The 16,952-nt window shown below is 40.3% G+C and overlaps 2 protein-coding genes and 1 long non-coding RNA gene across 5 annotated transcripts in view; 2 read left to right on the forward strand and 1 right to left on the reverse strand.

The window, feature by feature from the left end:
* The window catches only part of LOC124070155 (RAC-beta serine/threonine-protein kinase-like), a 30,646-nt gene extending 29,538 nt beyond the window's left edge, over window positions 1–1,108 (forward strand). The window contains exon 15 of the mRNA XM_046409749.1: window positions 103–1,108. The gene's annotated coding sequence lies outside the window, so the exon portion shown is untranslated. The remainder of the gene's footprint in view (window positions 1–102) is intronic.
* On the reverse strand, window positions 631–1,535 carry LOC124070156. The gene is made up of 3 exons (XR_006845153.1): window positions 1,153–1,535; window positions 891–971; window positions 631–760 (listed from the first exon to the last, which is right to left on the reverse strand). It is a non-coding gene; the product is annotated as an uncharacterized LOC124070156 (long non-coding RNA).
* Window positions 1,536–2,077: 542 nt separating this feature from the next.
* On the forward strand, window positions 2,078–16,899 carry LOC124070153 (CLOCK-interacting pacemaker-like). Of its 3 annotated transcripts, none has more exons than XM_046409743.1 (5): window positions 2,078–2,372; window positions 2,516–2,636; window positions 8,800–9,001; window positions 11,106–11,281; window positions 13,962–16,899. In XM_046409743.1, exons 3-5 carry the CDS (start codon window positions 8,809–8,811, stop codon window positions 15,249–15,251), a joined length of 1,659 nt encoding a protein of 552 aa, XP_046265699.1. In that variant the 5' UTR covers window positions 2,078–2,372; window positions 2,516–2,636; window positions 8,800–8,808; the 3' UTR covers window positions 15,252–16,899. The 3 variants fall into 3 exon arrangements, with proteins under 3 accessions (XP_046265699.1, XP_046265700.1, XP_046265701.1); XM_046409744.1 differs by having other exon boundaries at window positions 2,078–2,369; XM_046409745.1 differs by lacking the exons at window positions 2,078–2,372; window positions 2,516–2,636 and having other exon boundaries at window positions 8,636–9,001.
* The last annotated feature ends 53 nt before the right edge of the window (window positions 16,900–16,952 follow it).

Raw genomic sequence — 16,952 nt, forward strand, 5'->3', positions numbered from 1 at the left:
TTACTCAGAGTAAGTTATCATGGTAACTTAGTCTGTGAAGGTAACCTGTTGGTTTATGGTTTTTCACCGACTTGGGTCATCTCGACCCCCCCCCACCACCACCACACACACACACACACACACACACACACACACACTGTTAACACTTATATGCCGCACACTAGTTTTGTTGCTTGATGTTTGAGAACAGGAAAAGCAGCTATGATGGTGGGTGGATAATCAAAGAGGGACAACACATCACCGCAGTCAAGGTTGGATTTGGATCGTGATGAGTTTTGAGAACGTTTTGAGCTTGGTTTTGCAAATAGATGCACCAAAATAGAAAATGTTGTAATACATACTAATAAATTAGAAATCTATGAAATACTCTGAAATTATAAATTAAAATATGTAATAGACTATGTGTTTGTTTTTTGTCTGTTTTGTTTTAATATGTTAACCTGTTTTTTTGCCTTTCGGTGAAACAGGTAGGCTATGATAGAAAAACACTAAGCATTTGAGTACTTCCCTTGCAGTGCACTCTTTAAATTTTGGAAGTTCTCCAATAAACACACAAGGCTTGACTTGTATTTTACTTATTTTAAGTCTTTTCTTCTGTTTTTCTTTTGTAACATCAAAAAATTACAGCTAGGCCATGGATGCATACACAAAATTAACATATCTTTTGTGTGTCGGTCCTGCGATTGGCTGTGTCCAGTCCTAGGTGTACCCCCGTCTCTCGCCCGTAGTTAGCTGGGATAGGTTCCAGCTCCTCGCGACCCTGACGGATAAATGGATGGCTGGATGTTTTAACTTAAGCGCCTTCATTAACTTATTTATATCACTAAATTAACATTAAAGGCAGCACAGTTAGAGAATGAAGTCCTGGGTTTGGACTTAGGGCAGCGAACCTTGAATCGATCACTGCGGAACTGAATAGATGGGAACTCAGAGAGTGTTGTACCACCACGCTAATACATCGTACACATCATCTATACGAGAGTGAAAAATTAAAGTACGCGGCTGAAAAAACGTTATTAAACCCATTTCCTTGAACAATCCTACATCTCCAACACTCAGTGTTCAGTAGTTATCAATGGGAGGCTAGCGGCCGGTAAACACGACCAAAGTTTTAAAAAAAAAAAAAAAAAATGTATACAGAATTTCAGTTACGTAATCATGTAACGCGGTTCTCCGTTTCATTTGAGTTCGTAGGAGACGACGAGCTGCTGTGTGCGTGTTCCGGTCCAGACAAACAGGAGCCTCGCGGTGCTTGTCACTACTCCCCAGCAGGGAACATGTGCTGACGGAGAGAGACCACGCCCACACCCGCCTGACTCACATGTTGCCGCACACGTCCACTGTTTCTTACGCTGCGTTCAAGGGAACACAGTACAATAATGGGAGTCGCAGGACATGACTGATGTCCTTTCGGAGGCAGTGATCGGCAGTTCCACAGAGAATACTCACTAATTAGGATGTGAGGTGTTCTTCGCGTTGTACGACACGTGAAACAAGTCATTAAGTAAAGAACCCAAAAAGTGTCCTGAGATTAGTGATCAGTTGTGCTTATTTGATCGGACAGTGTAACAGCTGGGGCATGAGCTACCCTTGTAGATTGGCCTAAATAAGACTTTGAGATCACCACATGTAGGCTTTTGGTGCTGTGAGTGATAATTGGCCTGTCGTCATTTTTTTTGGACTCGTGAACACTGCCAGAGGTTAAGCTTTATTGTACGGTAGCCTTAAACTATCAGGAAATGTTTTCATTTCTGTTTGTTCCGTCTGCTTCCGAGACGCTGTTTACTATCTCCTCCCTCGGACAACTTTGTCCACCCCCGTGCAGCGGCAGCATCTGTGCAAATCATGGCTACCTTTGACCTGATCGGTAGCTTTGTTTTAGGGTGAACGGCGTTCACATGAGGTCTTGGACGCAGCCGACAAAAACACAATTAGAATACCAGCGGCTGTGTGTAGTTTGCATATTTTATACATCCTGTTTGTCATCGTTGCAGTATAGATAACCATTCTTACTTAATAGAGAGATACACTCATTAAATATGGAATTGGATGTTTTAAGTCATATCCGTCGTCTTATCCAGTGCATCATTGAAACAGTATAGCATCAATGTTTGCAACAGCTGTGATAGGCACCATACTAGTACCAACTGCGCCTCTCACGTGGACTGTCCGACGTCACCACTTAAACACGTGTCGCGGCACGGGATTGGGCAAACAGCTGACATTGCGTCACCACGGAGCACTGACACGCTAATTAATATTGAGATAGTGGGGGGCCTGGCCACGCAAATGAACATCATGGATGCTCACAGTGCATCAGTATGATGATCAGGACCAAGACAAGACCAGGGAGGACAACAGCTTCACATGTAGTAGTTTAGTTGTCCACTTATTTTTCTTATTTTTTGTTGCTTTCCTGTGTGTGTGCGCGCATATATATATATATATATATATATATATATATATACATACACACACAGACATACATTACACTAATATCATTCTTTTCGTCCAGGATGAATTTCTGTCGGGACAGGAGGTATTGCCTCCCAGGTTGTGGAAATGCTCTGTTCTTGTGCTGCTACAAGTGAGCTGTTTTGCTGTTTTCTCCTAAGGTGTGGATAAAATACCGACAGGTGAGGAGTAAACTGCTTGTACTTTGAGTGTCTAAACTTTTTTTCAGTGATTATATGTACAGCATGAGCCTGTTGTGCGTGGAGTTTTAATAATGTGTAATGACCAGCTTTAATGTTGTAGGATAAAAAAGTTGAATATATATTGTGACTGCCATACAAGCAGTGAATAGGGAGTTGCCATCTATGTGAAATTACAGCAGGTTTATTTTTTCACTGAGTAGCAGCAGTAGTGTATTACATAACAGTGTAGTGGGTGGGACTTTACAGTCTGCCAGGGTCCATCTTATCAAGTTTCTCCTGCTGCAGCCTCATCTGCATGTGCATGGTGCCAATCTGATGAATGAGCTAGCTTTTAATGAATGGTATAGAGTTGCTTATTTCATCTCTGTATTGACTGCATTGTGATCTCACTGTGTTTCTTTGTTCTTCTTCTTCTTGATGTTCACAAAAAAAATTCTCTTATTCCTGTACACGAACAGACTGACTGTATTACAAAGACCAGGGAAAACAACAGCTTCACATGTAGTAGTTTACTTGTCTACTTTCTTATATGTATACACACACACACACACACACACACACACACACACACACACACACACACACACACATATATATACATATTCACTGTCTGCAAAATATGACTTTAATATCAGTATAATAATGCAACATATTTGTTTATCATATTCTTTTTGTTTAATGATTCCCATAGTTAGTTTTCAACTGGATATGACTTGCCAAAAGTCAGAATTGTTTGATTTTGTTTGAAATATACTTTCATATTGTGTGTAGTAAATCCATGCAAACTCACTAGACACATTTTACAAATACATTTTGCCTTTGTTTGCAGTTTGTTTGGTCACAAATGAACTGATTCTTGATAACATCTAAAAATGGCATGAAATTTACCTGAAAGAGCACAATTCTTTCAGAAGTGATTCCTCTTTAAATATTTCTCTGCTGTGCTGGAATTGGCACTAACACCTTTCTGATTATAAACTACAATAACTATTATATTCAGGAAACACGATATATTCCTTCTCCTGACTGCATTTTCTCACTGCAGTCATCACTGTCATTTGTCATTTAAGAATACAGATAGATAGATAGATAGATAGATAGATAGATAGATAGATAGATAGATAGATACTTTATTGATCCTGAGGGAAATTCAAGTAGTACAAAGCAGTAGGCTTTTAAACTTTTGGGGATTTAGGAAGCTAAAGCACTTTCCATTTTGTTTGTGTAACAGATTTTTTTAAACCACTGTATTGTCCACTAAGTCTGTAAGCCTGAATCCTATTGGTCCATATCATCCTTCAGATTGATGTAAAATCTCTCTATAGGCGATTTCTGAGAACAAATTACGTTTATACAGTGAAATAATACAACTCAGCAACAAAACAATAATTATATGCATGCACTCACCAAATTAAATCATTTGCAGGTATTATTACATATAGAGTGCCTAAACAGTATTCACCCTTTTGAATGTTTTCCCCCTTTATTGCTTTTATAAATGGAATCATGCTCGATATAATTTGGTTTATCTGACAAAAAAAAAAAAAAAACTCTTTAATGTCAAAGTTAAAACAAATCCCCACAGCAATGTCCATTAATTAAATTTGGTAGAGTTCCAGCCAAATGGTGCTAGTAGTCTTACAATGCATTGAATATGCCTCAAGTGATAGTAATAAAAAGACATAGTGTCTGGAAGGTCCAGTCAGTGGTTAATCAGTATTCCTGGCTACAATAATACCATGAAGACTAAAGAACACTCCAAGCAGGTCTGAGAAAAGGTTATTGAAATGTATAAGTTAGAGGATGTATACAAAAAAAATTCCAAGTCACTGAGCATCCCCTGGATCCAGTTAATACCATCATTAAGAAATGGAAGGAAAATGGCACATATGCAAATCTGTCTAGAGAAAACTGAGTGACTGTGCATGAAGGAGACTAGTGAGGGAGGCCACAAAGACATGTATGATTATTCTGAAGGAGTTAAAAGCTTCAGTAGCTTCATCAGTCAAAGCTTTATGGGAGTTGAAGAACGCTCACACTAAATCTTGACAAGAGTTCACCCAAAGGCATGTGGGAGCTTTTTTGCCATCCGACCAGATGCCATGTTTGGCGGACACCAAACACTGCGCATCACCACTAACACACCATTCACACCATGAAGCATTATGGTGGCAGCATCATGCTGTGGATATGCTTCTCATCAGCAGGCCCTGGAAGGCTTGTGACGGTAGAGGATAAAATTAATTCAGCAAAATATAGGGAAATCCTGGAGGACCCCTTGAGCAAGCACTTGGCAACAGTGATGAGGAAAAACTGCCTTTTAGAAGGCAGAAACCTCGGAGCAGACCCCGGCTCAAGATGGGCGGCCATCTGTCTTGACCGGTTGGGTTGAGGGAGAGCGAGAGAGGGAGGGAGAGAGAAAAGGAGAGCGAGAAAAAGATAGAAAGACAAAGAGAGATGGGGGAGTGATGGGGCGTGAGAGAAGGAGCACACAAGCAGAGATGTATAGCAGGAGTAATAATACCAGAAGTATTGGAACTGTAGATAATGATAATGACAATGAAGTATACAGAAGGTACTATGGTGATTATTATAGCAATATTGGTAACAATAATAATGGTAGCAGCTGTGGCAGAGTAGTAATAAAATTAAAATAGATTATGACTAAACAGCAGTAATCGCAGTAAGTTTCAAGCAGGACCGCAGCAGCAGATCCGACTACAATCCATGGGAACCTGCGAGATGAGAAAGCACAAGGACTCCAGGGAAAAAGTTGAGTTAGTAATATGCATTAATGGGACATAGATGTGTGCAGAAGGAGAGGGAGAGGAAGAAAGAGCTCAGTGTGTCATGGGAGGGCCCCCGGTAGTCTAAGCCTATAGCAGCATAACTAGGGGCCGGCCTAGGCCAGTCCTAACTATAGGCTTTATCAAAGAGGAAAGTTATAGAGAGGGTGTCCGCCTCCCGGACCGAAACCGGAAGATGGTTCCATAGCAGAGGAGCTTGATAACTAAAGGCTCTGGTTCCCAGTCTACTTTTGAGGACTCTAGGAACCACAAGTAGCCCTGCATTTTGGGAATGCAAAGCTCTGGTGGGATAATAGGGTACTATTAACTCTTTAAGATATGATGGTGCCTGACCGTTCAGGGCTTTATATGTGAGGAGGAGAATTTTAAAATCTATCCTGAATTTTACAGGTAGCCAATGTAGAGAAACCAGAACAGGAGAAATATGATCTCTCATGCTGGTTCTTGTGAGTAATCTTGCAGCAGTATTCTGGATTAGCTGGAGAGTCTTTATAGACTTATTATGGCAGCCTGATAGAAGGGAGTTAAAATAATCCAGCCTGGAGGTAATGAATGCATGGACAAATTTTTCTGCATCTTTCTGACTCAGAATGTGCCTAATTTTTGCAAAGAATACAGTCTTTGAAATATTCGATATGTGTGTGTTAAAGGACATGTCCTGGTCAAAGATAACTCCTAAATTCCTTACAGTGGAGCTTGAGGCCACGGCTAAGCCATCTGGCATTACTATATCAATGGATAATTTGTTTCTAAGGTGTTCAGGGCCCAGAACAATTACTTCAGTTTTGTCTGAATTTAGAAGTAGGAAATTGCAAGTCATCCATGTTTTTATGTCTTTAAGACATGCCTGAAGTTTGGCAAGCTGATTTGTTTCTTCTGGTTTCATTGACAAGTACAACTGTGTGTGATCTGCACAATAATGAAAATGTGTGAGTGTTTGAGTGTTTCCTAATAATATCATCAATGGGGAGCATATACAGGCTGAATAATATTGGCCCAAGGACAGAACCTTGGGGAACTCCATGACTAACTTTTGTGAGTGTGGACGATGTATCATTAACATGAACAAATTGAAATCGATCTGATAAATAAGACTGAAACCAGCTTAATGCAGTTCCTTTGATGCCAAATAGGTGTTCCAATCTGTGCAGTAATATAGAGTGGTCAATGGTGTCAAATGCAGCACTAAGATCTAACAGTACAAGGACAGAGATAAGTCCCTTGTCTGATGCCAGGAGGAGGTCATTTGTGACTTTGACCAATGCTGTTTCTGTGCTATGATGAGCTCTAAAGCCAGATTGAAAATTTTCAAATAAGTTATTATTTTGGAGAAAGTCATATAACTGATTGGCGACTGTTCTTTTTAAGGATCTTGGAAAGAAATGGAAGGTTAGCTATTGGTCTATAGTTGCTTAAAACCTCTGGGTCAAGTGTGTGTTTTTTAAGGAGAGGTTTGACTACAGCTACTTTAAAGGACTGGGGTACATAGCCTGTTATCAGGGACAGATTGATCATGTGTAATAGACAGGTGCTAAGTAAGGGTAAAGCTTTTTTGAGAAGGTTGGTAGGGATGGGGTCTAAGAGTCATGTTGTTGGCTTTGATGAATATACTATATAAGTGAATATAGCTGATGTGGGAGAAAAGCAGTCAAGATGATTATCTGTTTCTACTGTTGTTTCTAAGGTTCCAGTGTTTGGATGTTGAATTGTACTAGCTGAGGTCAGTAGGTGCTGAATTTTGTCTATAATGTTTAAAATGTTGTCATTACAAAAGATTATAAAATCAGTGCTGCTGAGGGTCACAGGGATACAAGGGTCGATAGCACTATGGCTCTCTGTCAGCCTGGCTACAGTGCTGAAGAGAAACCTGGGATTATGCTTGTTATCCTCAATTAATTTTGAGTAATAGGCTGCTCTGGCAGTCCGTAGGGCCTTCCTATATAATCTAAGACTGTCTTGCCAGATTGAGCAAGATTCATTAAGTTTGGAGAAATGCGTTTCTTCTTCTTTTTTTTTGCGCATTTTCCAGTCAAACAATCAGAATCAGAGTTCCTTTATTTATCCCTGAGGGGAAATTCTTTAAATGACCTGAAACATACAGTGAAAGTTACACAGAAATGGTTTTAAGAAAACAAGGTGAATGTTCTGGAGTGGTCAAAGCCCAGACCTCAGTCCAATAGAGCATCTGTGGCCCGGACTTGGAAAAGGCTGTTCATATCTTTATCTTTTATAATAAATGAAAGAATTCAAAAAGTAGGATGGGAGGACGAGCCTTTAGCTATCGGGCACCCCTACTGTGGAACCAGTTGCCAATCTGGGTTCGACAGGCAGATACCACCTCTACTTTTAAGACCAGACTTAAAACCTTTCTGTTTAGTAAAGCGTACAGTTAGCCTCAAACAAAGTGTGTAGAGCTGATAGGCATAGTTACACTCACTTTTTGATATACAGCCACAGCCAGGTAGAATAGGTCTGACTAACCCCTAGTCTTTAATCTCTATCATAGCTACGCTCTTATAGGCCTATGCTGCCAGGGGACACAAACACGATGCACCAAGCAGTTCCCCCACCTCTCCAATACCACCACCATCTCTACTCCCCCACCTCCTCTCCTCTTCTTCCTCTCTCCTCTTCTCCTTTCATCAGGTCAACATATGATTCATTATTTTAAGTCACTAACTGTGTGTCCAGTTTTCCTAGTAGTTTCTTTCTCTCTCTGCATCTTTCTGCAGGTCTCTCTCCATCCAGATCTACATATTGAACTGCATCCGGCCCTCTGACAAACCCAGTGTCTACTGTCAACATCTGCCCATGTCGTTCTTCTATGTAGTGCTATTATAACTAACTTGAACAACATATCAGCTAAAAAACAAATACATACAGTACATAGTCTTTCTGCTTTCTCTTTCTCTTTTAGAATTCCAATTATAACAACCTGTCATGTTTATCCTTTGTAATATATGATATTTATTGCATGTATGTTTCTCTCTCTCTCTCTCTTTCATCCTCTCTGTCCTGTCTACCTTTTCTCCCCCCCCCTTCACCCAGCCAGCTGTCAGCAGGATGGTTCTCCCTTGTGAGTCGGGTCCTGCTCAAGGTTTCTTCCTGTTAAAAGGGAGTTTTTCCTTGCCACTGTCTGCTTGCTCGGGGGTTCAGGCTCTGGGTTTCTGTAAAGCACCTAGAGACAATTTTGATTGTAAAAGGCGCTATATAAATAAAATTGAATTGAATTGAATTAAACCCCTAATAATAATAATAATAACAATCTGCATTTCATTATTATCCAATGCTGTGCATCTCAAAGTAAATATTTTATTGTTTGCTTTCTTTTTCAGAAGTTTGTAATGCCAAAGGAACAAGAGCATTTTGGGGAGTGGCGCTGCACATCAAAGACTGCCAAAGATAAAAGTAACACTGCCACCCTGCGGGCGTCCCATGGTGACACCCACAGTGAGCAGTCTGGAATGGGGGACATGAGCAACCGCATGCTGCACTGTGACTCGGATAAAGACTCTGAAAAAGACTCAGGGTACTCAGGTGAACAGGGTCCATTTGTCATTTGTCATAAATATAGATAGGATGGTGTTCTTCTGGACAATGACCACAGATGTTGTACCTGGAATCTGCTGGAACCACTTTTCCAGTTTGGGGGGTCACAACCGCTTGTGCCCCAATCACCAGTGGCACCATTGTTGCTTTTACTCGTCACATCTTTTCTACCTCTTCGTTCATCCCTCTGTATTTTTCAAGCTTCTTGTGTTCTTTCTTCTTGATATTGCTGTCACGTGGGATTGCTCCATCTATCATCACTGCCTTCTTCCGTTGTTTGACAATCATCACAGTGTCCGACTGGTTTGCCATCAACATTTTGTCAGTCTGGATCTGTAAGTCCTACAGGGTCTCAATGACTTTAGGAGGTGTCTTCCATTCTGACCTTAGGACTTCCAGCCCATACTCAGCGCAAATGTTCCTGATTGGTATGCCAGCCACTTGGTCATGGTGTTCCATGTATGTTGTTCCTGCCTGCATCTCACGCCCTGCAGTTATGTGCTGTCTCTTTGCCGTATTGCACCTGGAGTCCTGTCTGGTGTTGTAGACCTCTACTGACCTTGTACTAAGTACTGTTCTTGTACTGCCATGGCTAGTGCTTTTGTGTTGTTCTTCAATCCAGCCTTTTCCAGTCATTGGCAGGATTTTTTGATATCAGCCATCTCTTCTATCTGCTGGTTGTACATGTCGTGCAGTGCTTGTCCCTCCATGATTGTTTGTCCTTCTCCTCAGTATCATCATCAGGTTTCTGCTGCCTGAGGTATTCACTTAGTAGTTCATCTTTGGTGGCCATCTTCCTGATACACTCCTGGGTCTTGCTTTATCCTGGACAGTAATTCTGACGCTCTCTAATCCTTGACCTACTGTAACTCGTTCTGCTTAATGTACAGTCTCAGTGTGCTGTACTTCCCTGTCTTGATGTCAGATGCCTCTATCTCCTCCTTTGGCTGGCTTATTATACCACTGGGGTATTTGATGACAGCAGGGCATATCTGTTGATGGCTTGGACCTTGTTCTTACCATTCAGCTGACTTCTTAGGAACCTCTTTACTCTGTGTAGGAATATGACCTTGTCTGACTTCCTTGCAGCCTCCTCATGGTTTCCATTTGCTTGTGGGATCCCAAGGTATTTATAGATATCTAGAACAGGTGGAATGTTGCCTTCTGGTAGTTCTGATCATCTTCCCTCTCTTTGACACCATCCAACCACTTATCTAGTCCAAATCACATTCCAGTGTCATTGCTATAGATCCTGCTAATTTGTATCAAAGAGTTAATGTCTCACTAATTCTTAGTATACAGCTTAATTTCATCCATGTAGAGGAGGTGACTGATGGTTGTTCCACTACAGATACAGTATCCATAACCACATTTTGTGATGATCTGGCTGCTGGGGCTCGGGCCTATGCAGAACAATAACGGGGATAGTGCATCACCTTGGCATATGCACACTTGATTGTAACTTGTGCGATTGGCTTTGAGTTGGCCTCTTGATTTGTTTTGTACAACCCCAGTGAATTCTTGATGAAGGCTCTTAATGTCCTGTTGATGTTGTGCATTTCCAAACACTCAAGTATACATGTCTGTGGCTTTGAGTTATAGGATTTCTTGTAGCCAATCCAGGTTGTGCACAGGTTGGTGTGCCTGGTCTTGCAGTCCTGAGTGATTCTTCTTTCTGAGAGTCCTTCATGATCAGGACTGTCCGTTCTTACAGCAGATGATTCATTGATGCTGGTGCTGTCCAACTGTCCTTGTCTAACAGTCTTTGTTGGATCTTATACTATCTACATGTTTTATGATACATACAAATGAAAATAAGATATTGTTAAGTGAAAGTTAGATTTTATGCTTTTTCCTGTATATTTGTGTGTAACAATCACATTTGTACATTTCTGTGCACAAATTCCCAAGGCTGGTTCTGTCAAGTACAACACTGGTGTTGTGAGAATTGCTCTTCATTTAATCAGCATCTTCCTGTAGAAAAAAAGGCACACTAATTATTATTGCACTCTTTTAACCTGGGAAGTGGTAAGAAATTCATATGTGTACATTTTTCATGTTTTCTCCTCTGCCTCCTATTACTCTCCCTCAGAGGCTGGCTCTGACTCTGTGCATGCTGATTTAGACGACCAGTGCAGCAGTGTGAGTGAATCTCACAGGGAAAACAGAAAAAGCTTGAACAAGAATGGGAATGCTGCAGGTCACAAAATGCCTTCTCATGAGGGAATCACCGACATTTACGTCATCAAAAACCTGGTGGTCAAGCCGGTGAGATATAATCACTTACACATAACAACTTGCTTTTTCAGGCACTGTACTTTGTTGCGTCATGGACAAAAATTAAGTCAAATTTCTCAAGGAACAGGTAACTCTATTTCGAAATACATTCAGTCAACAGTCCAAATTTGATTTATTATTTGTTTACGGATTGGCATGTTTGTTATTTGATCTTGAAAGACTACTTCAACAATTAATATATTATCAAAATAGCTGATCGATTTATCCATCATGGACTATTTGTTTGAGCACTAAAACGGTGTGCTGTAAAATTGCTAAAGCAGTGTTAACTTATGTTTTTTCCTTGTTTTTTGGTTATTGTAAACAAGATGTAAACACAAGATTAATATATAATAACCTTGTAAAGTTTATATGGTAAATATTTTTTAACAGATAGTTGCACCATACAATTACACATTCAGCAGACAAACAGCATTAGCATTCATTTGGATTTGTGTTTGTGTTTCACATTCCTTTAAGCTCTACTTTTGACTCTACCAAAACCTGAGAAAAAAAATCTGTCTCTTTATTTGCTATATCAGCTAGTTGCTTTCAGAGCTTTTTACTGAAAACAGATGCCTTCTGCTGCTGGAAATGAAGAAATGATAATGAGAACACAGAGAGTGAACCAAAGCAGTAAAATTGCTGTCTGAAAGCTGAAACAGTAAGCTGAAAGCTTTGTGGCACTAAATGAATCTTCAAGCAAGGGATAATTTGCAGTGGGTTTGTCAGTATACGCTATATTTTTCACATTAAACATAGTCATTTGATCCATTTTTTCTATAAAAAAAGATGGGCAGATTTAAATACCTTTTAAGATTGTACAAGAGATATGTTTACCATATACACCCATCAGCCACAACATTAAACCAACTGACAGATGAAGTGAATAAAATTAATAATATCTTTACAAAGCAATGTTCTGCTGGGAAACCTTGTGCTTTAGCAATCATGTGGATGTTTGACACACACCATCCACCTAAACATTGCAGACCTCCATCCTGGAGGCCCCACCTGGTAGGAGGGTGGATTCTGCTTATTTGGCCGCATCTCACAGATTCAGTGGTTTTAATGTTGTGGCTGATGGGTGTAAGTGAATATCATTACACCATTGGTCGTACCACCCTTTTATCTACTGACTTAATTAGTTAGTTACATTAGGTGAAAAACTATCTCTTTGACACGTCTGCTTGCAGTTATGACATCATCTTTGCCTAAGTAATGTTGTTTTAAATAAATGTACATTCTATTATAGAAGTCTTGCATGTGTCTTGAATAATGAGTGAATAAAAATAAAATCATATCTTTACAATGCAATGTTCTACAGGGAAACCCAACCTGATCGAGAATATACAAGATGCACTGGAATAAAACAAATCTACTCTCCCACCAGATAGAGTCTCCCAACTGGAGGCCCTACCCTCAATGTACAGGACCCAAAGGATCCAACATTCCAAAGCCAGTGGCCACAGAATACCCCCAGAGGCCCTGTGTCCCCTCCCCTGACAGGTCTGGTGGGCCTTCAGAGGTCCTATCTGATGGGAGGGTGGATTCTGCTTATTCTAGTACATCTTGTGGACTGTAGATCAGGTTAGATTCTGAGCTGTTTCATGGGTGGTGTGTGTCAAAGAACACTTACATAATTGCCAAAACCCAAGGTTTCCGCACAGAGCATTGCATTATTAAGATATGAAAAATTTTATTCATTTCATCTATCAGTGGTTTTAATGTTGTGGCCAACTGGTGTATATACAGGTCTTATTGTGATAGTGTGCATCTAATACATTTCGAATGCATATCAGTAGTTAAGTAATTGTAATTAATAGTTGTAATTATAATTAACAGTTAGAGTAAACAAGAAAAGGATAATGCCCGACAAGTACAGGAGCAGAAGCAACCATGATAACAGACACCTTGAAGGGCATTATCACACATATACCACGGTCAGTTACCAAAAAAAAACAACCTTTAATGTATATTTAAATGCATAGTGCAATCAAAAGTTAAAGTTTTTCGAGAACTATAGCTCAGTTTCCTTTGTAACGGTTGCCATCTCATATTGTTCAAATGCAATGGAAACATTGTTTACACTTCCAGTAAATAGGACAAACCACTTGAATAGAGATATTTCTAGTCTGCTCAGCTCTGCCTCAGCTGTGAGCCAGTAAATATAAGTAAATTATAAAATCTAAATTAAAATATAAATATAACAAGAACAAGAAGTATGTTTAACAAGAACACTATCAAGCTATCTAGCCATGTTACTTTCCCCAAATCAGTCTCAAGATTTTCCAAACCATATGATGAGGCACAGCATGACTACACTCAGTGCTGATTTTTTTCATGTCATTTATTTCTAATGTTGAAGAGTCTGCATTTCTTTAGAACAGTAACCAGACAGTTTGACTGGAACTTAATAGGTGTCCATTATTAGGAAATACCTGGCACTCTGCAGCCAACCAGAATCAAGTATTCATCCCAACCATGAGATAAAGTCATTTATTAAAATGATTAATGAACTTAAAAATGTTCTCACAGTAGTTATTTTTGTGTTCTGCTGCTGATCCATTTGTGACTTTAACTTTGTCCTTATCTTATTCCTTTACACTGGTTTGGTCTGGTCTAATTGCTGCTCACATAAAACCCCACTCACAACCTCCTGGTGCTACAGTCTAGACCGGAGCAGCTTTTGCATGGCCCCCTGGTGTGGGGTGGGGGTTGGCACAGCCTTACTGATGCCAAAGCTTCCACCCAGCTCTTACTGATCCAACAGCAGACAATCTCTGCCCCCTGCTCCTCTACACTGACTCCTTCATCCAGTCTAGCTGCACCACAAGGTCAAGTTAAGAGAGGAGGCAGTCGCTGCAAGCAGAACTACAACAGCAAGAACTCATATCTGCCAATCCTGAATTCGTACCCTCGCATTGCTCCCCACCCCAGGAAGGACAGCCATGACAGAGAAGATACCACCTGGGTGGAGGGGGTTAAGGAGAGTGGCAGTGAAGGCCAGAGCCAGAGCAAAAGAGTGTGCATTGAGGGAGAAAAAAGCAAGGTTGTATCTACCACCAAACACCTCCTAGAGCCCCAGCAGCTGCAACAAAAAGATGTGAATGGCCATTCCCATTCACAGCCTAACAGCAGAGGAGGACACAGCTCCTTCCCCATCTCAACTCAGTGCCTGCTTCCTAGGCACAACTCCTTTACCACCCAACGCAAGTCTTGCCACTGCCTAAAAAGCTCAGGCACTGACAGTGTGGGGTCACCCTCTGTCTCCAGTTCCCAAACACCCTCACTGCCCTCCTCCTCCGACTCCCCCTCATCATCTTCTCCTTCTTCATCACCCTCTTCGTCTATGGCTCACAGCCCGTATGGTATGGCTCTGAACAGCTCATCCACACGCCATAGCCGTTTCCTCAACACAGCAGAGATCCTGAACCAGTCAGGGCTGCTGGCCATAGCTTTACGCACCAAAGAGCTGCTGAAGCAGAATGCCACCATCGAGAGAGAAATTTCTCAACTCCGTCAGCACACCCATCTCCTGTGCCAGGTAGCCCAGGCCAGCCAGAAAAGATGCAATGAAGGCTCATACAGCCTCAGTAAACTCCTCCAGACCATGACTGAGTCAGGTTCTTACCCCAGGTTAGAATTAAATCAAGTGAGGGTGCTCAGCAGTGGCCACCAACAAAGCAAGACTAGAAGTGAGGAAGACAAAGAGAAAGATAACATAAGAACCACTGACACGCACAACAACCCCCCACAAGTGGTATCTTTACACAGTATAGATAATGGAACATCACCACCCTCTCCACTCTTTGCTCCCTCACCAGACACGGAAGAAAGAGAGCCCATGTCCCCCTCCCTCTCTGTTTCTTTTTTCAGATCAGTCCCTGAACAGGGACACAGACAAGCAATCATGAACAAGAACTCAAGTGATCTCATGCACAATAATCACCTCATCTAGTTTCCTGGAGAAGAAGATTTGGATCTTTAACGACTGACAGTGCAACATGTGAACCTAGCAGCACAGGAGAGAAAGGGTTTTGTTTCAGTTGTGCAAAATGTCTGTGTAAAACTGAACATTTATGATTTAAAGTTGAAGACGACTGACGTATTTTCCCTTTTTGGTCAGGAATTTGCTCATTTCAGGTGTCCACTTGTCATCTGTATTATTGCCTTCTTTAGACAGACATGTCATTCAGATGTTCACCTTCACAGTCAATGATGGGTGTCTAATATATCCAGTATCCAACAAGTCCACTAAGAATCATTTACACAAGTAAAACATGTTACAAAGAAACAGAAAACATGAGACATGCTCTATTGCCATCACCACTCAGGTGTGGAGATTACCAGCATTTATGAGCTAATAGCAGCTTTTGCTTGCTGTGCTGCTTCGCTACACGGACGCTAACAAGGTTTCAGTGGTTATCATAGACAGTTGCTTTGGCACAATTTTCACAAGAGTCTTAGTGTGTAATACTGTTAATTCAGTCACTCAAGATGATTTTCTAAATCTGTCCCAACATGAAATGCTATCCATTCATACCACTGAAAAACAACACAACACACAACTCAGCTGCTCATGACTTCACTACCATTGCCACAGTGGTTTAAAACAGATAAGAGAAATGTAAGTTTTCTCCTTCTGACTGCTGTCAAAATGCTACAGTGAGTGTCTGTTACAATGCTATGATAATTGGTTTAATGTATTAATGGTACCCAGCATTGCTGTTTACTGTATCTTATTGTATTTTAGATGAAAGTCATTACAGATATTGTAAATATCAATGGTTTGATATATACAAAATATAAAAATAATTTTGCAAGGAATGCAAAACAGTAATCTAATGCAATGGAAATCTGAATCTATGTTTACTGTAATACAGTTTATTCAAACAGTACATTCATTCATCACATTCAAAGTCATTCTTAGTCTGCATCATTCCAAATACTGACTTATACATGTACTGCACATTTTGTTTTTCATTGCTATTTGTACATTCTTGATGAAATAACTACTTTTTGTCTTTTGACAACAATTATTACTCTTGTAACTCATCTTATATTTAAATCAACAGTGATTCAAATTCAGTCTGTGGCGTTTTTGTAATTACGCTCAGATAAACTCTCTTTGTAGGACTTAATTTTGATAGATGTTTTATCGGTATCTTTTGTATGGTATGTGAGATATTAAGGACATATAAAGTTAAAGTTTTGCAAATTGTTGTGAAATTTCAGCCAAAGAAATTGTAAGTTTAAGCATATATAGCAGCTCAAATTAGAAAGGGCAGTGACCATTGTCAGTCTCAACGCGTATACCCTATATGAGAACAGCTGATCCCTGTCTAAATTCACAAATTTGCTGTCATTGCAAAACTGATAATATGTGATTGTTTTAATGCTGTTGTCTGGCAATTCTTGGTTCTGCCACTAAGTTATGATATATGCAGATCAGGTGTGTTGTGTGTGCTGTGTTACATATTGGTCACATTGTGCACATAGAGCTGTCCATTGGACAACCATATGTGTCTGTTCTTGATTTGGCTTTTGCCTTAGCTGCAAAGTACGTACCACCATAGACTTGTTTTTTTTTGTTTTTGTTTGTTTTTGTTTTTTTTTTTTAAATCACACCTAAATGACTGATAGATCTGTGGATGGGTCC

This window comes from Scatophagus argus, chromosome 14 (assembly GCF_020382885.2).
Source record: "Scatophagus argus isolate fScaArg1 chromosome 14, fScaArg1.pri, whole genome shotgun sequence".
Taxonomy (NCBI): Eukaryota; Metazoa; Chordata; class Actinopteri; family Scatophagidae; genus Scatophagus; species Scatophagus argus.